The sequence below is a fragment of the Cheilinus undulatus genome, linkage group 18 (assembly GCF_018320785.1).
Source record: "Cheilinus undulatus linkage group 18, ASM1832078v1, whole genome shotgun sequence".
NCBI lineage: Eukaryota > Metazoa > Chordata > Actinopteri > Labriformes > Labridae > Cheilinus > Cheilinus undulatus.
In genome coordinates, this window is record NC_054882.1 from 34,858,511 (window position 1) to 34,881,157 (window position 22,647).

A 22,647-nucleotide genomic window follows, 5' to 3' on the forward strand; every position below is an offset into this window, starting at 1 on the left:
TTCACTGACTAAAAGAAGAGAAGCATTCATTCAACATAAATTCAAATCAACATTGGGCAGGTTGATCCCTAAAGTGTATGCCATCTGTCAGTTAAGAGGTTGTACATGGAGGTTTGCAATGTTCCCTCCCTTTTCTCATGAACAGAACCACGGATCAACATTTTTCTCTGTGATAAAATCCGTCCTCTCAGCTGGAGCGGACTCTTTCCCTGCAGACTGAACCAAAAAAACTGCTGGAAAAGTTTCAAGTGTAAGGATTTTGTAAAATTTCAGACACGTTTATGAACCAAAGCTCCTTTAGCTGGATGACTGGGGGGTATTTTAGGGTGGGAACTTTACTGGTTAAGCCAGTTATAATTTGTCTGTTCATTAAGCAGCTTTCAAACACTTACACTGATGTATTTGAGCTGAACAGATCGGTTTTAACACTGCAGATTGAATTCAGTTGAGCTGGAATATACTTCTGAAAAAACAAGTTTTTAAGACATTTTGGAGATGTGCCGTGTCAAAAGTAAGGTCCTTGTTACTTGAAATCAAGTCCAGCTGTGTTTTGGGTTACACCTGTGTCCCTGCTTACAGGAAGAAGTTAAAACCCACTGCTATGTGCTCACTTTAACAAACACAATCACACAGGAACATAACGCTCAGAATATTCAACATCAAGGATGGTAAAACCATTTTCGCAGAAAACACACAACAACATAGCTTCTGATTTACAAAGTCTGTGTTTTTATAATATACTTCATGTTCAGAAATTGAACCCGGACATGTGTTGCATAAGAGTATACCACGATAATGCATTGTTGATACCTATACAAATATGCACTGTGTGAGTTTATATATCTATTTATATAGTTTATATCTCTTCCTCTATGGTTTTCTATAGACGCAGCCGGGCGCTGTCAGCACTGCTTGTGCCCCTTTGTGGCCACTAGTAAGACTGCTGTTATTGCAAACTGTCCTGATTTTAAACAAATGCACAACATTCGTACCACGATAAAACTAGGGGCCGTCTAGCCAGTCTCACAGAGACCAAGAGTGAGCCTGCCGTCACCGCTGCTGTCGCTGGGCTGGCTGACCAGAATCAAAAGATCTTAAAACGAAATGATAAAGATTACAGAAATCATTATAAGGCCAAGTATTGTCATTGCAAGTTCTTATTAGTTTACGACTTCATTTCAACTGTGTGACAGTGAGAAAAAGAACAAAATTAAAATCAAAACAGGAAAAAAAAAGAAAGTGGATTGATTATATGCATTCTTCTTGCATAGTTGTGAAGCTGGACTGGGCAGCAGGCCTGCCTGCCTGGCTAATTAGGAGGTTTAGCTCTCCAGACTTGACAAGAAAGACTTTGTTTTGCAGCCAGAAACATCAGAGCCACAGTCGATGCGACCTAAATGAAGATAGTTTGCTGACACTGAGCATGAATATCAGTTTCTGGGTAAAGCCCGGCGCTACAACAACCTCCAAAATTTACAGACAAAGTTTGGCAAGGTCATGCAATTAGCGCCATTTTGTTGTTGCTTCTGTTGAAATGCAATATGGCAAGTGTACAATAAAAAAACCTTTGTATCACTGTTGGGATCATCATGCTAAAGTGGCTGCAAAATAAGTTAAAGTGTCAGCTATGGCTGAAATTGAAAACCAGAGAATCCACACTTCCTGTAAGGCTCTTATTGGGGTTAACACCGAACTTCCTCTTCACTGAGATTATATCTAGCCATAGACCTAACATCTGTATCTGTTAAACAGGGCTGATTTTATACCAGTGCATTGCAACTCCAGTGTATTTCCCCAAGTAACAGAAACAATATATAACAGGATGTTGCATTGAATTCTTCACATTCCTGCAGGAGTCCAGCCCTATGTTTGCCCATACTGAGTTTTGCATGTTATGGTAGTAGTCTGTTGTCTTAGGATTTAAATACAAAGATTAAATAAACAGGAAGTGTATGAAATGTCACATTGTGATGATGAAACCCTGTCTCTTAATGGTAATCCCTTCAGAAACACATAACTTCCTTAAAACTTGTTTAAGGAAGGTGATAGGCCCGGAACCATCTCACTATCTACAGCTATTTTAATGATGCTTTCCATCGCAAAACATCCTGAGAGATGACATAACACACTCTTGAGTTGACAATGAGCCTGAGTAGATATGAGACTCTGTTTGCCCGTGGCTCTGAGCTTGTGTTTAGACTGATGCAGATCTGACACAGTCTGCTGCTTTGGTACTAAAATAACACACGCTCACCATTCAGCTCATGTCAATGGAGTTAGTATTGGCAATAAGCAAAGAAGTGTTGAACCCCTCTCTTTGTTTCCCTGCATATCTACAGTTCTGTGATCACGACAGATCGACGAGCTGTCAAAGCCTTCTGTCTAAGATGGACTACATTAGAGACCAGCTCTGAGGATTCAGTTCATCAGGCCACAGCGGCTTGGCCCTGCTGTTTTCCATGATTTCACTATAACTGCATAAAAAGAGTACAGAAAGTAAATTCTTAACATGTGACAGGTCCAACAGGCAGACTAAACAGGCATCAACCACATCAATGTAGAGATACTATAGGTAATGGTCGCCTGAATAACGGACACCACATCTCCCTGTAGAGCCTTCAAAGTTGTTATGAAATGGCTGAATTCTTAAAATAAGGCTCTGCTAGCTGTGTGTCAGTCCCTCTTTGTGTATATACACAGTATAGAATCTCATACACAGACATCCATCTGTATACGGTGCCCCTGTGTTTCCATTTAACATATACTGTGACATATTTGTGCATGCATCATAACAGCTGACCATTTTCTTGCCACTGTATTGAGATGATCTTTAACCTGTAAGCCTGACAAAAAAGTTAAAACGCACTTATTTCATATCAAGAGCAGCTAGTCCTTACATTTAGCACAGACAGTGTAAGTTTGGTTCATGTGTGGCCTTTCGTGTACCGGACACAGCCCCCCCCCCCCAACAAAATGGCCTCAAATACGCTAAAATATCATGTGAAAGCAAAGGCTGAAGCAGTCGTTTGAAACACAGTCGACCCTTGATGCAGTGACTCACTTTGAACTAGCTTATCTAAAATGGTATCACACCTCCACTCTGCTCAGACCAGCTGGTAATCTGGTGTGACCTGTCAACACTAGCTGCATCCCCGATCCCTTAAACAGACAGACTTATTTAAAGAAAAAAGTATATAGAGTTCAATTCTTATGCAGACGCTCTGTAGTAAACTGTTTGTATGTCAGATGGCCTGAGCGACCCCCATGTGGAATGTCCTGTTCTCTCTTCCCTAGCAGCCGATCTCTCGAGCTCAAAAGCCTGGGACTGAACACTTCCCATAAAGTCTAACCTCGGCTGCACATACCAGGCACACTGGCCTTAATAGGAAGCTACAATCTGTTACAAAGTAGCTTCTGGAAGCATTTGTGGGAGTGCTCAGTCCCTGGCTGTGTGTGTTCTGAGTTTGAAACAAACTCCTTGTCCTCCTCGCCTTTAAGTTCTACATTCAGTCACTCCTCACAGTGAAACAGGTGTTGAAAGAAGGAGACAGAGGGACGAATAAGCCACTGTCTAACTCAACTCTCTGCTTGAGTGTCTAGCACACAACTGACGCACACAGCACTGGACTAAAATGGCCTCTCTTTGCCATTCACTGCCAGGAATTTGGCCACAAGTTACAAGTTGTGCAACAAGGCTGCTTTACCTACATTTGTAGATGGATATAGGTTTCCAACCATGCCTTCAATGAGACATATTCTTAACAGCCTGTCTGAAACTAGGAATGCACGATACTGCTTTTTAGACCAAGTACAAGTACTTACATTTTGGTACTCACTGATACAGAACACAAATAAAAACACTTTTGATCACTATAGATCTTAAAAAGACTGCTCTAATAATGCTTTTATTTATAGAGGAAAAGAGCCACGAGAGCCTGTTGACAGCTTAGCAGAGTAGAGTTTGCAATCTGCTCTTCTTAATTCATTCAGTTTAAAATATCACAGAACTGCCTGCTCTAATAATGAGAGGCTAACGTCATGCTGTAAAATGACATTCAATACAGCATCAGCCGTATTTTACGAGTACGAGTCTGAGTGCTTGGACTTGGAATTACATCAGTATCGGTGCATCCCTATCTAAACCCTAAATTTCAACCACTTACACAACACTTGGTGTACATTAGACTCTGTTCATGCCAAGCACAGAACAAGTGTGTTGACATTTTCACCTGGTCCAGCACAGTATGGTCCACAGTATAAAAAAGGAAGAGTTTGGACACAGAACACAGAGTTGCCAGTGAGTGGAAGAAACTGAGAGTGGAGAGAAAGTATGGAGGTGTAAAGTAGGAAAGAACACTGGACCAGCCTCCTGCCAGTGTGTGTACATGGGCACTTCAGATAGACTTGTGTCTGGGTTCAGTTTGTTCCACTGTGGTCTTTGGCAGCTTATAAACACATCGAGGGAGGAGAACAGATCCAGTGACTCCCAACACTCGTACGAGTGAGCTAGAGGCCTGAGCTATTGTAACTTTCCCTCTGATTGTACCCTGAGAACGAACAATTTCTGTTCCTGTTTCCTGCTGCAGTAGAAGTGATAAGACTACACTGCTAAACATGAGCAAGCCCCCCCCCCACCTCTTTAAATACTCACATATACACACAAGCATTCAGAAAACATATGATGGATGAACTAAATTGCTGTTTGCCCACATGTTCATACTATCTTATTCATTTCTACTGGATATACTTTGAAAGCTAACATGAAACTTGAGCAGAAAATACAGGCACACTTGAAAAGAAACTATGTGTGTGTGCTTCAACATGTGCACGATGCTGCCTTCCTAAACAGTAAACTAACAATTACAGCCACTAACTAAAAAAATCAAATTTCTTGAGCAGAGCAGAAGTTTGAAAAGCAGTGAGACTCCAGACGCTTTCAGGCACAAGATAGCTCAATATTTAGCTACTGGTGATGACACAAAGGGATCAGGGATGAAAGTATATCATGCTATGCTATACTGTGGTATTTAAGATAATCTTAGATCCCCAGCATTGTCTTGCTGAAAGAACTTTATCCCATTACTTATACAGAGCTCTTTCAGGACTATCATCATTAAAATTTGATCAATTTTGTTGGAGAAAAAGATGCCTTAATAAAGATCATGTATTTTGCAGTTCTTGTCTCCGCATTTACCCTCTTTTTACTGTTTTGTTGCCTAAAAAATAGCTAATTCTATTTCTCAAAAAACACAAACATACACACAGGAAGAGCTATTTACTATTTTTATAGCGGGCCTTAGTTTGGGAGGAATCACAGCCCCTCTTTTTCAATTCAATTCAATTAAACTTAGCACATTTCCTACAGATATAACTCAATGTGCTTTACAGAAGATTAAAAGCAAAATATGTTACACTATGCGCAGACGTAACTGGAGGTTCAACTTTCTAGAACTGACGAAAGAGTGCTCCAACTTAAGGTTAATAAAACTTGGGGAGTGGAGAAGACAGATTGGTAGAGGAAGCACACATATACGGTGACAGTGGAGTCTGTAAAATCAGCGCATTGAAATCAATTGTAAAAATATCTGCACAGCTCTGAAATGACATTCTTGAATGAACTGCTGTGAATATTCCCTCCATATCAGTTGATTCACTATACAAACTTGTAACAGCTTGTTCCCCAACAAAGAAGCAAAGCCGATTTCTTAAAAAGGGAGATGAAAGAGGGGAGGAATAATACAAAATAAAAACCAAGATATTTTGGTCTGAAAGTGTCCTGTTGGTAATGCCACTGTCTCCGAGTGTTCAGCTCTATATACAGCCTTTAAGAGAAACTCTTGGTGCCAAAGTGCATTTATCATTTATCCTGAGATATGGACCAAGGACTATGAGATTATCATGGCCAAACCATCAAGATGAGCAAACTTTCGGTAACCACAGGCACACAGCTAAGACCAATTTGTTCTGAACCAGTGCTGGCACACAACTCTCGTTCCATTTCAGCCCACTGCAGGTTAACCTTGTAAACTACAGACCTTAAAAAATGGGCCTTCACAGTCTGCAATGCCTTTAACCTGATCTCTAAAGTGCCATGATAACTACTGAAAGCCACTGAGGAAAAAGCTTTCCGAAAAGGCTTTCGTAGTATTTAAATATGGAGGATAGGTGCTCTGCAGCCCCAGGAAAGTTTGATTAAATCCTAGTTGAGCTCAGGAAATCCATTAACAAGAAAACAATGTTATACAGCTGTCAACTGCAGCAGCAGATATAACCACACTTGGCCCAGGTCGTGCTCATAAATACAGTTAGTCTGGAGCACAATACATTTGGTTAACAATGTTGGCCTGGGTCCTGAGCATGGCATGGATGTCCTTCAGCAAAGCCCAAACAACAGTGAGGGCAAAGGTGGTACCTCAGTAATTTGGGTAAAGGTATTTTCTTAGTATTAAACAACATCCACAACTAGGATTCAGTCAAAGTCAGGCCTTCTTCTAGAAGACAAATGAGCCAGTTTCAGAGCCAGCCAGGATGCACTGTGCCAGACATTTCACCCCAGAAAATGGATTACATTCAGTTCAAACATTAATTAGGCCCAGCAGGTTAAGCTCTTATCCACAGCACTGATTTTTCCCAAAAACAACACACTTCTCTGACCCAAACATCTCCTGGATATTAAACATGTTCAACAAATAGATTGATTTTGCCATTCTTAAGTCAGTATCAACCTTAATCTTTGAAAACAAATGTATGATAAGGTTTGTTAACCCCCAACCAATGCGGTCAGGGGGTTTATCAGATGGCAAGACAAACAACATCATTTACATAACAATGAGAGCAACTGTATGCTTAAAACAGGGGCTGTTTCCAAGGCAACTGTGACTCAAGAGGAAAACAACAACAATACAACACACACTAACTGATTGTTCCACACAACCTACTCAAAATAATCATCACCACTGTCCTGGTCATAGTGATGTTCAAAGCCTACCTGAGACTGACAAAGAAAGTATTCACCACAGAAATACGCCACTTGTCTCAAACCTTGTTGTGCTGTTGGTGACCAGCATTCAGAAATATAACCAGAACTCGCTGGAAGTGGAACCCACAATTTCCAAACCCACTCATTCAGCAGCTGTGACTGGTGTGGCAAGATATGCATTGGTCAAATGTTCTGTGGCAACTTCAGCTATACAGTAAGCCTTCAATATAAACAAAAACTGACTGACCGACTGACTGAATGAGAGAATGAGAGTTAAGTTACATTCAGTGAATCCCCTTCTTTTCCCTGTTTGAAATGTTTTACCGTAAAATCGAGAACAAGTAGTTTCTGTCTTCAAAACTGCTGGCACAAGCCATGCCCAAGAAAAAGAAGGTTTTTCTTAGGTCAGATCTCACAAATTAAAAAAGTAGTCAGAGAATTCTCCCACAGAGATTTATATGAGGCATGTAGAAACTCAAATTGATTCTCTCTTGAAATAATAACAATATTTTAGATAATGCCAAATCTCCTCATATTATGATGCACATGCACTGCTCTTTACTCTGACTTTGACTTGATGACTTGACTTTTTAATATAAAGGACATCTGGTTCTATTCATGCTAGTCCAAAAGTCCTGATCAAAGTCAGCTATATTAATTCTGACTAAAGAAAAAAAGACATTAAGATTCACAACCAGCTCATGACAAATCAGAATGTAACCAAGTGTTGTGGCGGGTTGATTCTGATAGTTTGGCTCTGCATGTCATTCAGAAGACAGACTCACTATTTAATCTTCTAATGAGGTTTACTGCAAAGTCAGCTAGGTGGGGAGTGTGTTGGCTGTGAGCATGTAACAATATTCTCCTTAACACAATCAGTGAGGTGCTTGCGTTTCTTAAATATAACCATTTGGCTTTTAAACACCGCTCACTTCACAATGATCATGACTCTGAGACAAAGAACCGTCATGGCTGTTGTTAAAAATAGCACACACCTAATCAGCCTCATCACTGTGGAGATTCCCATCCTGCTGGCATGGCTCTCAAATTTGCAGAAAAATAAACAAAGTGCTCCTTCTGAGTAACATTAGAAGCAGCTTCAGTTATGTCACCCAGGAAGTGATTGATCAGTTAGTTAACAAAGTAAAACAGAGTGAAGCAGACTGAGCGACAAAGAGCAAGAGTAACAACAACAAAAAAGTCCAACTAAAGCTTGTGTCAGAACACGCATCCTTATCCCACCGGTCCGTCACTCAACCCTCAACCCGCCCGTCTGCTCTGTTCAAGCTGTGAGCAGGATAATATATCGGTATCTAAATACACACAAGGCCTATATAGGCAAGGGAACCACAACACAGGAAAAACAAGATCATACATAGAGCAGGAAGAGATTACAGAACTGTCAAAGAAAACAGAAACAAATAATAAAGAGGCTCTGGAGGTTATTAAGGTGAAAGAGAAACATCGAGCACTAAAACTTGTAGATCAAGACCAGACCAGACTGGGCCATGTCAGAGAAAAAGGCATTACAAGCAGCAGAGTGGCCCATTGAAGCAGACAAATTTAAAAATGCTGACTTGTGGTCAGTTATCAAAGATTGGTATGACTTAGAACCACATAAATTTCAACTATTTTAATAAGCATATTGAGTTATAATTGGATATTTGAAACATCAAAAGGTTAAATATAGCTAACTAGATAATTAAGAGGCAAAGAAAGAAAAAAGGGAATTATTTGGAAGAGGTTAGACTTGATGTTGGCTAAAACCTCTGTGAGAATAACACAGAAAATAAAAGTTAAATAAAAACAATCGGCTCACATCTTCAGATAAATGTAATTCATAGATTGTTTTAAGATCCAGTTTAGATTTCTCACTTAGGTCTGCTTTTGGTGTTGTTTAAGAGGCCCAAGCTGACCTGGACTTCATTGGTCTGGCCTGGTCTTGATGCACTTGAAGCAGGGGTGTGTCGGATTTGCCGTCCCTGCCTACATGCCCATGCTGAAGGCCTGCAGCTCGCGGTGGAAGTGCAGGGTGGGTTCCAACAAAACCAAGCTGGAATCCAGACAAGGGTGCCAGACACGGCCCAGGCCCAGAGAAACCTCCTTGACCAGGTTGTGGATGGGGTCACCCTCCATGCACACAGACTGGTCTGGATCGAAGTCGATGCTCTCTTCAGACACAGTCAGGACACGAAGACTGGAACCTCGCAGCCGAGAGACGGCTACCAAGTTATGAGACCAAACAGTATAACCTGCAGAGAGAAAAGAATGGGTAAAGAGGGTGCAACTAATTGTTGACAAAGTTTCTTTAATAATTTCAAAATACGATTCCCAGACTCCCACTGGTAAGTTTCATCACTACATCAACATTATGTCTCAAGCAGTGGCACAAGCCACAGAAGTTACAAAATGTCACTGATGAAAATGGGTTAATTTTTGAGATGGAAAACCATTACGTTTTATATGACACCTCACAACTTTTCTAGACAACATCAAACATTTAATTTCCTAATGTATTCAACCATGGTAGAAGAACAAAAATAATTAATAATAAAATAAAAAATGACAGAGCAAAATCAAACAGGACAGAAAATCAATCGCAGAGAGGCAATGTGGTTCTTTGTTTGCATATTGTTCTCACATACAGTGCTTAACAAATTTATTCGACCACCCTAACCCTAACCCTAACAAAAATAAGGTTAATGCCACAGCTGCCCTAAATTAACAGCATTGGTAATTACCAAAATCATTTTTTATGTTTCTGCAATGGTTAATACACCAATATGTAGAAGCTCTTTAAACAAAATGACATTGTTAACACTAAAATATAATTATTATTGTTATCCATAAATTCCCAATTTAATGATTTACAAAAAAACTGAAAAAATAGTAAAGCACATTAATATTTCTTGATTAATATGTCAAATTATAGTTATTTACCGTACTTGCATTCCTGAACAGAAAAATTTGTTTTAGTGGTTGAATGTTATGCTTGATTAATTTCTGAATTCTCAGAGAAGCCCAGTGAGCCGGCTCAAATTTGGGTGAATTCAGTTTGAAATCCCTCATTCTTGTTCAAAATGGTAAAACGTGGAGAGCTGACTGAAAATGAAAGAGTCCGCATTAAAGCACTTCATGATGCCGGATGGTCTTCGAGACAAATATGTCTAACAAATTTGTTAAGCACTGTATAACTGGGTTATCATGTGATCTAACAATTCCCTATGATTTTGTGATCTCTTATCTCCAGCTAAGAGATGTCCAGGCAGCTTTCTGCTAAGCTGCACCACAAAACGCATCCAGCGATGGATACATGCCATCTGTTGGAGAAAAAATGCTGTGTACATGGAAGGCAGCAAAAACAGAGTATGTGAAATTTGCAGGTAAAACATAACCTTGCAAAGCAGATGGATTGGCCAGATTCCATCTCTGTCATTAGGAAAATCCATCTTGCAAAGCTCCAATCTGAAGCGTTTGTGTCAGCTCTAAAAATGGACCTGACTGATTAGCATTTAAGGAGAACGAGGCGGCAGCTGAAGGTAGGGTTAAGTAGTACTAGAAGCTCATAGCAATGTCTATTGCCATGTAGTGATTTGCTTAGATGTAGCCATAGTATAGTGGCAGTTTCATCAGAGCTGGACCACATTTCTTTATTATAACTAACTCAGGGCCACACTAAAAGCTTCTCTTAGCAGAGAAGATATTTTTGCACTTCTCCCAACTGGTCTTGGAGGGAATTCTATGTACTGACAAGCTTCACTGTTCATAGCTTGTGACAGCACCTGTCTGCCTCAGGTTGCAGTGGGTGCTTACCATCTCATTTTGTCTGGTTGCCTTGATTGGCTTGTCAAGAATGTGATAGACAGACCATTCATCCAATCACCCTCTTCTTTGAAAAGTCTTGCACTTCCCAAACACTTTGTATGTGAGGTTTGGAAATCAGTGTTTCCCCTACCATTATATTAGGGGGGCACTCTGTCTGCCTCCACGTGCATGTATACATGTAAGTAAAAGTCTATCTGGCATGTCAGGTTCAGTAAAAGAGAGATCAGAATGAACTCAAAGATTCCTATAAACCAACACCAAGCTGAACTCACCATGTATCACCAGTACAGTCAACTGAGTACATCTCCACGCCAAGATAACCAGAGGGTCTTCGTTACGATTGACACTGAGGTCGGGGAAGTCAGGGTCGTCCCTCAGGAGCATTAAGTGAGTCAGCGTTTTGTTGTACTGCTGAGAGATGAGCTCCAGTGTAGCGTCTGACACCAGTGTGCTGTAACTGTCAAGGTGGAGGCGCTCCAGAGGAAGGCTGGGCTTTAGGACTCTGAGGAGCTCTGAACTGTCGACCTCCAGGGCCATCATGTACACTCGCAGGTTGGCACTCACACGGACCTGGGAAGGATCAGGGAAACTTGACTGATGCATGTGTAGAGACGTGAACCAACTTAAAGGGATTCTTCAACATTATGGCAAATTCGCCCATTACCATAATTCCTATAGTCTTAGTTAAAGGTTTGTTTCCTTTAGTTGTCAGTGCAAGCAGTTTCTAGATCTGGGGGGACTGAAATACCAGTTGCACAGCTAACGCTATGTTAGCAGACCGTATTTTTTGCTTTCCCTCATCAAACTCATCAAATACACAATCCAACAACTCCAAAATGCTCTCGTGGACAAGTTGTGACCTGCACATTCACCATGCTATGAAATAATAACGTATAATTATGTAACATTACGACACATGAAGCACATACTTGGAACTATTTCTTGAGTAAACCACTGGGCGGAGTGGCACAGTGCAGCAGCCATGTCTGGAGTGTAGTTCCGGCTTTGCATTTAACTTTAAAACATCTCCGTCTCGTAATGTTCCATGATTATTTCACAGCGTGGTGAATGTGCAGGTCACAACTTGTCCATGAGAGCGTTTCGGAGTTGTTGGATTGTGTTTTTGATGAGGGAAAGCAAAAAATACGGTCTGCTAACACAGCGTTAGCTGTACAGCTGGTATATCGGTCCCCCCAGCTCTAGCAACAGCTTGCACCGACAACTAAAGGAAACAAACCTATTACTAAGACTGGACGAAAAAATGGGCCAGTTTGCCAAAATGTTGAAGTATCCCTTTAAGGCTGGGGGGGGGGGGATGCTGGGATAAGACATTATCCATTTTTGTTTTTTATTAACATGTCAAACCTCCCCACATTGTCTTCAAATTAACCAAGAGACATTGCATCTGTTTCTAGTTTGGATAAAAAAAACTATGCCTGCCACTTTACCAGTGCCTTCCAGTCCTCCTCTGTTGCTGTCCCCTCTAATGGTTTGAACTCCAGGGCGGCACCGTTGAGCAGCAGGGACAGGCGATGTAGTGGAACTCGACGTGGAGATGCCAACAAACCACAAAGCTCGGATGTCAAATCAGAGAAATCCAGAGCCAGAGAATGAAGATTAGACAGACGATCTAGCTCTGATGGTGAGATAAGTGGACCTGAGGAAAATTCAGGAGATGTAAAATAAACAAAACTACTGTACATATTCCTGGTATTTTTAAATGAAGCAATAGCTGCATCTGTACAGGTACAGACAACACATACCCAGCTGACGGTCCAGTAAACTGAGGTGTTTGAGGGTCTCAGCTGAAGGATTAGACAGGCAGGCTAGAGAGCAAGGAGTCAACAAATCGAGCATGAAGCTGCAGGACAACCACCGCAGCTGCCGGCTATTAGACAACATCTCCATGAACAACTGCTGGATTCTGCCAAGAGCACCGAGACAAGGAAATAAACAGTGAGGGAGGGGGAGATTAAGCGGTTATTCACTTTACCAGCATGAGTAGACTTTTCTCAAGGTTAAATCTAAGCAACAGTGAGAGGCGTTTCTGCCAGCTAATCAAATTTAACACAAATATCCTTCTACAAATAAACCTAGAGAAAAAGAAATGGTTTTAGTGCAGATACACATGTGAAAGATACATAAATGTCTCAGAGATGATACAGAAGGACATTGTTAAATCTGTGGGCTCTCATACAAGAATGTAAGACATATGACATAAAAGTGAGTTTTAGCATAATATATTTAAACTACTTACTTTTTTGGCTCTGATTTATTGGTTCTTTAACAGTGTTACCTTGACAATATAACCCCACCATATCAAAGAGGTGTACACTGATGCATCATTTTCATCTTATGCCACCCACATAACTAAGTTGCAAAACAAACCCACACTGATTGTGATGTACAAGAAGTACTGAATAAAACACAATATGATTTTCATCATCACCTTTTTTTTATTTCTTTAAAACTACATAATATAGTTTTCAAAAAGTCATGGCACAAAAGCTTATAAGAACTCAGTAACTCCTCCTCAGGCTAATATACCTGCTTACCAACACCTCCTATAGCCATCTACTAGTTTTTCCAGTCTTGCTTTAGAAAATTCTCAGCATGACCTAAGCCTTTTCTTTTTCTATTTATCTAGAAAACTAAGTCTTACTACTTTGAGGGCTGTCTATTACATTCATCTGTCATTATTGGAAGATTCGAGAGATTCTTAGTTTATTTGTCTTGCAAAGTTCATCCAAACTCATGTAGAGATGTTCAAATACCAATTTTTTATCTTCCCAATACCAAAGCGTTGGTTCGATACTGGTGTAAACTTTCTTGGCCGACTATGCTGTGGAAAACTACCATATAATTTTAGCCCTACAGTCAACTCAGAACATGACTCAACAAAAACTACTGCAATGTACGGCCTCTCTCTGACACCTACAGTAGTTTTGAAGTCAATCATTTTGAGCTTAAGTGCTAAATATTAAAATAACAAAAACACTAAGGACCTCATCACAGACTCTATCTTTATCTCCATTATGATCTGAATGTTTAAACATGTGCAGTCTGACACGGCATGACGTGGTGATGGAACAGCCTGCCACTGGTTGACAGCCCCCACAAAATATTCTGTTAGCATTCAAGTTAGCGGCAATAAATGATTGAAAATTAACTTAAAAAATGGATAGAAGACATCCAATAGTGGCTCTTACTGTGATGATTTAATCTTTAAAGTCCTGAAAAGTCACCCGAGCTCCAGGCTGACTAGAAACACCTCTGTAAGGCTATGATCTCATGGATAGCATCAACAGAAGAACGCAACGGCTAGCTTCAAATGGGAAAAAAAAAATCAAGAGGCTATGATTTATGGTTCCAAAGTTCTTTCACTTTTTAGAATCTGTGTCACTTCTCGTTGTTCATGACAACACCGGTCTGGAAGTGTTTTTAACAAATACATACAGAGAATAGAGAATATTATGCTTCCTCCAAAATTTGCTGCTGCAGTGGCTTTGTTCTTTTTTTTCTGTTTTTTCGGTTCTTCTTCTCTGCTCTAAAACTGGTAGTCAGTCTGTGAGTATTTTCGAGCTGTAAAGAAGGACTAAATCCCGGTATATTACACTAACTAACTGCTATAGTAGTGTATTAGACTACACTACTATAGCACAGCTAAATTAAGCAAAATATAAAGGTTAAAAAACAGTATTGGAACGGTGCATAAACATGTGCACTTGGCTACACCAATACCCATTCTCCAGCAGTATCGGACGAATTTCCAATACTTGTGTCAGAATCAGAAGAACTCTAATCTTATGATTTGAAATATCTTTTTCGATCTTTGAACTCTGGCCTCTGAAATTTCTGGGTACTTGGTGGATTTCATTAACCTTGTAAAGGATTGTCCAGATTCCCTGTTTGTACCCCATGTCATGGATATGGCAAGTCGGATCAGGAATTCATTTTCTCTCCACTAGCATAACATTTTCTGTTTCCCTTATTAACACTTCAGTATTTTCCTTCAAAAACATCATACTCTGATGCTGACAAAGTGCAATCTCTGAAGTTTCCTCTGCATTATATAAATGCTTCATTTTGACTTTATGTCATGGAAATGCCTTCTTGCAACTCTAACCTGCAGGGTTTTATTTTTATAGATCGACAGATAGATTGATAGATATATGACAGACACTATTAATCCAGAGGGAAACTCAAGACTTCTAGACTACTAAATTACACCACTGGATTGTCCCTAAACAACAGCACACATTTGCCTTTTTAGCAGACCTTTTGCAGTGATGTAGGGTTTTCTTAATAGTTATCACAATATGTGGGCTACTGTGACACTTGTCTTAGTGCCCCAGATCTTGGCTTTAAATATTTCAGTTATAATCTCCCCATGTTCCAAACAGGGGATATAGTCAATTTGAAATGTTTTTCTTCAAAGACTCTATTTTTTAAAAGAGAACATCCTGAAATCTGATGTCCTTGGACAACGCTTACAGGAACCTTTGGTGGCTTGCAGGCAGCCACATCCAGGATATACTTCTGAAGGCACTGAATAACCTCAGAATTAGTGGGTCAGCCCTTGAATTATGTTCACCTGACTCATTAAAGCTTTAGCTAGTACATCACATGGGTCTGGACCGATGTGGTTATTTTCAAAGTAGTCCTTTAACTTTCTAAGAGGGACCTTTTACTGTTTTGGTGTGTTTAACCTGCAGAGAAATAAGTTAAAGCAATCTAGCTTTAAAGAAGAGCATTTGTCTTATCGTGTGCCAATTATGAAGACAAATTTGCTTCTGGTCACTTAAATACTAATTGTTGACTGCATTCTGAAGAGGACTACTATAATTTTTGTACGACTTTGTGAATGTCTGTCCATTTCTGCTCTGCCCTTTATCAACCTCCGACAATAAATGTATAGTAGTACTTTACTTGGTGAATTTTACCCTAAATGCATGGATACACTCTGTATATGAACTATAAATGAATTCAACAACCAGCAGAAAAAAACATAACACCACCATGCTCAAGCTTACTCATTAATCTTCTTGTCTCCCTGGTGAATTTGGTGCAGGTTGGAACTGTCTAGTAGTCCCTCTTGCTGGAGAATACAGGTGTCGACATAGAGACTCAACTTCTGAAGGTTTCTGAGGAATAAAAGAAAGGGAATGTGTGAAATACACAAAATTGGTAAATCAATACTAACTTTATAGTTTTCTTAAACTATTTCAGTTAAAAAGGTTACAGACAAGAAACTGCAACATATTTGTGTTTTTGAGTATACCAAAAACAGATGAATTGGTACAATTTCCCTTTCCACCACTGACACATTTGCATAAGAAAATAATTACACCTTACTACTCTTCTGTTGGCAGTGTTTACAAACCGACTTGGCTGAAAACCAAATTTAGTCATAACAATTATCTTAAAAGGATGGCTCCTGTGCCATCTGTTTGCTCTGTCAACGTGTATAAAAGTCATTTCCAATGTAGGCTGTGTATCTGGCTCTATTACAGAATGATCAAGGGGAGCAAGGGAACATTAGTGAGTTAGGATTAGAGATATAACAATATAAAAATGTCATGTCGTGATTTTAGTGACCACATATATCATGGTTATCAGTATTTTGATGGTTTGTTATTATGTGCTGAAAATGTTCTGATATGTCAAAATTAAACAAATTCACTGACTTTTGTATTAAAAACCAGAATAATAGAATAAGTAGCAAAGATAACTGTGCACTCTTTGTTAGTGGTGGGTGACTGAGTTTCAACTTCAGTTATGATTTTAGCCTACCCATAATCATGAAAATAAGTTAATCAAGGTTAAACGATTACTGTGCCAAACGCAGAGTTGCATTTGTCCTGTCATGTGTGGTAAACCAAGCACAATTTCCCTTCCTTCATAGAACAGCATATGCCTTGCAGTGTTGTGCCTGGATGAGCTATGTGCTTATACTTTTGATGAATGGTGAATTAAACTGTTCAATTTACACATTACGAGAGACAGCATGAGTGTAGCTCATTCTGAAACCACTGAACAAGCTTTCATACTCTGTGAGATAGAGAATTGTTTCCTAACGCAGATTCACTGCTTGTATCCTGTCTGTCAATACATCCCTTGAAAGAATGTAAAGTATCTGTGTTAGCATTTTAAAGGAGACAACAGGTTAGGTTTCCACACAATGTTTAATATTTTGCATGAAATTCTGGAGCAGCTATTTAGTTACTGAAATTACTTGCAAAGCACACATCTTTAATCAGATTAGTACTGAAAAAAGGCCATTTGTACATGCTATTTCACTAATAATTTTAAAACATCAGGCTCCAGGTGATTTTTAATATTTGAAATCTCACTCTTTAACTATTTCTGACTCTTCCATATGCACCTGTGTATTTTCTAATTATTCAATTACAAAGAATATTGTTTTCCAGAGACTGGCAAAACTACCTCTGTACAGATATGGAAAAATATAGTAAAATGAAGAATTACTAAGACATTTATTCTATTTACATGCATTACTCATTATACAGTTGAGCACACATCTCCTCTACCTTTCCTGTAACGAATCAATCCTAATGAAATCTATAAAATCTAGAAGTTTCAACACTCTGTAGTTTCGGGTAAAGCTTGTGACTTATGCAAGGTAGAACTTTGATTTCTGAAAATGAGAAGATGCCTTCAAAGGCATTACTATTTACTCAACCATTTGGGACATATGCAGATGTTGTAAAATCATTGAGTAATCATGTCTAATAATGGTGAGGTCAATATTATCCAAAGTAATCATGATTATTGTTTTTGCAACTCTTGAGCAGTTCTACTGTTGTTCATATAAACATTATAATATTGACGTGTGATAAGTAAATGTGAAAACCTTGACAAATAGCCATTAACAATGATAATTGATATGATTGTCAATTTTTGGCATACTTGGACAGGTTTCCAGTACCAAGTATTCTAAAACAGCATGCAGGTGGTTGTCAAAACAAAGCATTGATAGAGAGAAATAATTAATAATTTTCTGATAGTCTCACAGCAGTTAACTCTAAGGAAACAGAAACATAGTGACACAAATGTTCAGAGAGTGCAAGATTCAATTTGATTACTGCTGAAATGCTCCTTCCTTCCTCATGTGTGTCGCTGCCGGCCCTTTATCAGACAATGCAGCGCAGGCAGAGAGCAGAGGAGAGAGACCATAGTGTTTCCTGGTCCCTAAATGTTTTTCTTTATGTCCCAACTTGTGGACCTATTTTGAGTTCACCTCAGTAAATAAATCTAAGATGCATACTGTCATAACATCGTTTACCTTGATATTTAAGTGTTGCAATTCGGAATGGTTTTAATGCTCATTTAAATTTGAACAGTGTTACCCACCATGAGGGATTTTTACTATGGTGACCATTAAAAGCAGTAATGTTTCATCACTAGTCTGGGTTCAGCCTTATGTCCGTTTCAGACTGGGAGTGTGTTTTGCTGCTTGCGTGTGCCATGTGTGTCTGCTCCGACTCCTGCCGTTGCAGCTTACACACAGGGTGCGAGTTTTCTGCGTGTCAGCCGCATCTCCCTGCTCTCAAAGCCCCGTCCTTCTTCATAAGTTTAACCTCAATAAACCCCCTAGAGGCGACTTGATTCAGTGTGCTGTGGAAGTTTGTCCAGAACTATTCAAAATATGAGCATTCTGTACAAGTTAACAGAGTTTCTCTATAGAATAGCTAAACCGACTTTTACTTTGAAAAGCACAAACCAGAAAAGCATTCATACGGTGTTTATCTTTCCTGTGACAGTGTGGAGACATAAAGCTTTACTAATAGTTGCTCTTTAGAGAACATCTTTATCAAACAGGCACATTTACACTTGTGGCCTGCCTCAGGGTTATCAAGAAACACATTGTAAACATATTCTATGTGCATATTTGCCACAACGATGTAAATATGGATCTCCATTTATCATTTTCCTGTCTAATATGGTCCACAGCCACACGTGGTGTGTTGAAAAAATAGGCAAGACTATGAATCTCTCAACTCTGCGCACCTATTAGGGCGTATCAGCCGTGCGAGACGTGGCGCACATACAGGCAGTCTGAAAGCCCTGACTTGTTAACTGAAAATCCACGCGTGTCACACTGCCAATCTGAAACGGGCTTTAGCCTTTTCAAATTCCATACACAAAGAGTTACCATTTTGTGTTTTACCCCTTACTGAAATAATTCCTTCTTGGTTTCTCTTAAAAACATAAGTAGCATGCAGCAGCCATGACACATCTATGGTGGAAAAATCTACTGTGCAGTTATAGAGTGGTGAAGACTTTATCTGTGAAACAAGTTGATGATTCTCTGGCTTAAACGCTTTGTATCAGTCGAGTGCTTAGAAAAAAAAAGTCCACCACCTACACTCTATTAAAAACAAACAAACAAACAAATCTCATTATAACCACAGTCTAAAGGGTCAAACTTGACAAGTTGCTGAAAAGAATTAACAACCAAAGGTGTGACATGCACATATACCATACTCACACAATACTCTGTTATGTGCCATGCAGCCCACATCCTGTAAATCAGCTGAGAGTTAAGCTTCACAAAATGCCTCTGAAGTGAAACCATCAGTAGTCTCATGCATCTACTTAGTGTGTGACACTGCCAATGAAGGAACAATGAGTTATCTATTCTCATTATTTTGAAAATGAACTAAAAACAGGTTCTGTTGGATCCTTGTTTGCTAAATGGAAACCTGACTTCCGTTACTGTGATAACATACAAGCTATAATACAGTGTTTGACATTTGATCAACTAAGGAAACCAGATAGAACTGAGATAAAGTTCAAACTGAACCACTGGCAGTTTTGTTTCTAATTTCCTTTTCCAAATGCAAAAAAAAGCTAATACAGTATACTGGCATTAGGGTCATATTTTCAGTTTAATAAACCTCAGCCCAAACACATGCAAGTGTTCGTAAGTAGCATGGAAGTGGGCCGCAAGTTAGCCTCATTAGTAAGTTTTTCTGTAAAGAAACCATTAGAAACAGCGGACCTGGGAAAAGTGTGAAAATAGAAAACAGTTTTAGCACCATCAGCAGAACTAAGACATGAGCAGCAAAGCTTTGGATGGCTGCTGTTTCCATATGACAAAGCTCTGTTGAGAATAATAGAGAATGTAGGAGAAGGTAAAACAGAGGGAAATACTGCTGAACAACATCAGAAATCTGATTTCAAAGTTAAGCTTTACCACACAGTAAACTCCCACAGGAGATGTTAGCCAAGAGGCTGGATTTTATGTATGCAGGAGAGGTGTTATTACATCTTACAGGCTGTTACTATATACCAGAGCTATATATATGTATGTATATTTATATATATATATATATATATATACACACACATACACTGTATATGTCTCTGTCAGTGCTGATATCAGCACTGACAGAGTCGACAAAGCCTTCTCTAACCAGCACCAATGCTGCATTGTATCTGCTGGTATGAAAACACCAGTATAACACAGAAAACAGAACTGGAAACAAAAGAAACGCAGACCAGTGTTAGGATAAGCTTTTTCACAAAAATCACTTGTGTTAAGCTCACACTAGGGCTAGATGATATAGACCATGAATGATTGTAAAACCTTTCTAAACTCTTAAATGTGTTTTTACATAATTACATTTCCATGATCTAAGTGACTGGTGGTATCAAGAAATACAAAAATTGATGATCCTCAGTCTTTTTTTTCACCCATAAGAGAAAGAGCAGATTTCAAATACATTGGAAACACTTGGAAAAGTGAGTGGAACTGATGATGAGTGAGGGATTTACTCTCTCCTTGCCAGTTCCACTCATTTTCCTTAATTTTGCCAACATATTTGTGCAATTTTGACAGTGTATGAGAGTTTGTCTGCAATTTCTGATCATTAAAATCAATTGATCACCAAGTACTAGGTGTTTAAGTCTTCAGTTTCAATTGCAATAGTACCAAACAGATAAACATAACCACTCATAGTATAAATGCCCCTAAGTTAAATCAATTAAATGATAATTTCCCATTCAGACATAAAACTTTAAATAGATTACGCTGTGGTCAATAAGCACACTATTGTTAGTAGTTATCACTCCAAACAATCATTCAATATTACACTCACCAATGGCCAGATGAAGCAACGTTTAAAGTTATTCTAGCAAAACATAAACCGTACTGATATGACTAAGGACTTAAACCATTATTGATGTACATAATTGATATTATTTGCAGTAAATAGCTTTAAAGTTAGTTTTGCAGATATTTACACATTACATGTCAGCAGACTAAGTACTGTCTGTCAGCCGGTTGTGACAATGCTGTTTTTAACTCTCACACATGCAAAATTAATTATATAATTCAATTATGTATTTTATTTACAATGAACATGTAGTTCCTTTCTGTATGTCATGACTGAAAACCTATGATAAAAATAAATTCCTTTATTGTAGAATAAAATGTTTTCTCGTTTTGTGTCTGTTTTATAACCAACAGACCATCCCAGTAAGACTATGTTAGGTTTTGTCGTTAAGTCGGTACTTTACGACAAAAAGCTAAGAATATATTGGTATTAATATTGCCTTAAATAAGCATGGAAATATCAGTTCATCGAATATCCAAATCGTATATTCCCAGAATTAGAGAAAAATTACTGAAAACAAAAGAAACACAGACCAGAATTAGTATGAGCCTTTAAACAAATATCAATCACGTTTAGCTGGCACTCATAACTCCGATGAGTGTTTCATTAAGCAGTGAAGGACTGTAAATACCACCTCAGGGTTACTGAGATAACGTTACCGACTCCGCTGCAAAGACATGACCCGATTACGTAACCGCTAATGTCGGTTTGTTTATAGCTAACTAAGCTAACATTAGCTTGCTGCTAGCTGACTGCGACGCAACAAAGTATGTGGAATTGCTTTAACTGAGAGTTTGACAATGGAGTAATTACAACTGAACATAAACAAACACCCCAACGACTCGTTTGAAGCAATACTGTAGATATTACCTGTTGTTTCGGATGCTGGTGAACACACACAACACCTGGTCCAAGTAAGTGGCCATGGCGTCTCTCCATCGCTCAGAGAGCTCTGGGTCGTTGTCGGAACAAGGGGGCTGGTCCATCCTGGTAGACGACGGTTCGCTGTTGAGAGGAGAAAGGTAGCTTTCCACCGGGGAAAGTTCTAGCTGCAGTTCCCGCACGAAGGAACCGAACCTCCGCATGAGGAACTCCAGTCTCGGTGTGTCCTCGGAGCCGTTACAACCGCCACCTATCCGCAGTTTAAGCTCGGTCCACAGCGCGGGGTAAAAGAGACACTCCCTCCACCGAGAGCACACAGCCGAGGCCCGGAGCTTGTCTCGGTCGGACAGAAAGGAGAATATGTGAACGATAAGCTCGCTGGGTAAAGCCATGGCTCCGACACCCCCGCACAGAGCCATGGCGAGCTAAGAAAGCTGTTATTCGACAACCAACCGCGTTTAAAACAAATGTTACGACCGTTTCTAAAAATTGGTGCAGCGGTGGCGATTTCTGCAACGCTCCTTTCTCTCGGTGAAAACAAACCGTTTTTCAGCTCTCCCTTCAATACTATTGGACTGAACCAATCCTTTTCAACGCACGGGGAACAAAACAATATAGATAAATACAGTTAAAAACGTCAGGCGTTTCCGAATCGTCGTTATCACTGATTTTTTTCAATTGCGTTTTTGTTAATTTAAGCATATCAAGGCTTTGATAATATTTTTAAATGATGCTTATCTGGGATCTGTGATTGCATCGCGTCGTTGTCAAGTGAATGGTTCAGTCCCGAGGTGTTGTTATTTTTGCCATACTGTCGTG

General features: G+C 39.4%; 1 protein-coding gene across 1 annotated transcript; it reads right to left on the reverse strand.

Annotated features, from left to right (window-relative positions):
• Positions 1–22,373, reverse strand: LOC121525756 (F-box only protein 33). Its single transcript, XM_041811869.1, has 6 exons — positions 21,817–22,373; positions 15,838–15,948; positions 12,568–12,728; positions 12,253–12,461; positions 11,077–11,374; positions 1–9,231 (listed from the first exon to the last, which is right to left on the reverse strand). Exons 1-6 carry the CDS (start codon positions 22,245–22,247, stop codon positions 8,966–8,968), a joined length of 1,476 nt encoding a protein of 491 aa, XP_041667803.1. The 5' UTR covers positions 22,248–22,373; the 3' UTR covers positions 1–8,965.
• Positions 22,374–22,647: the final 274 nt, after the last annotated feature.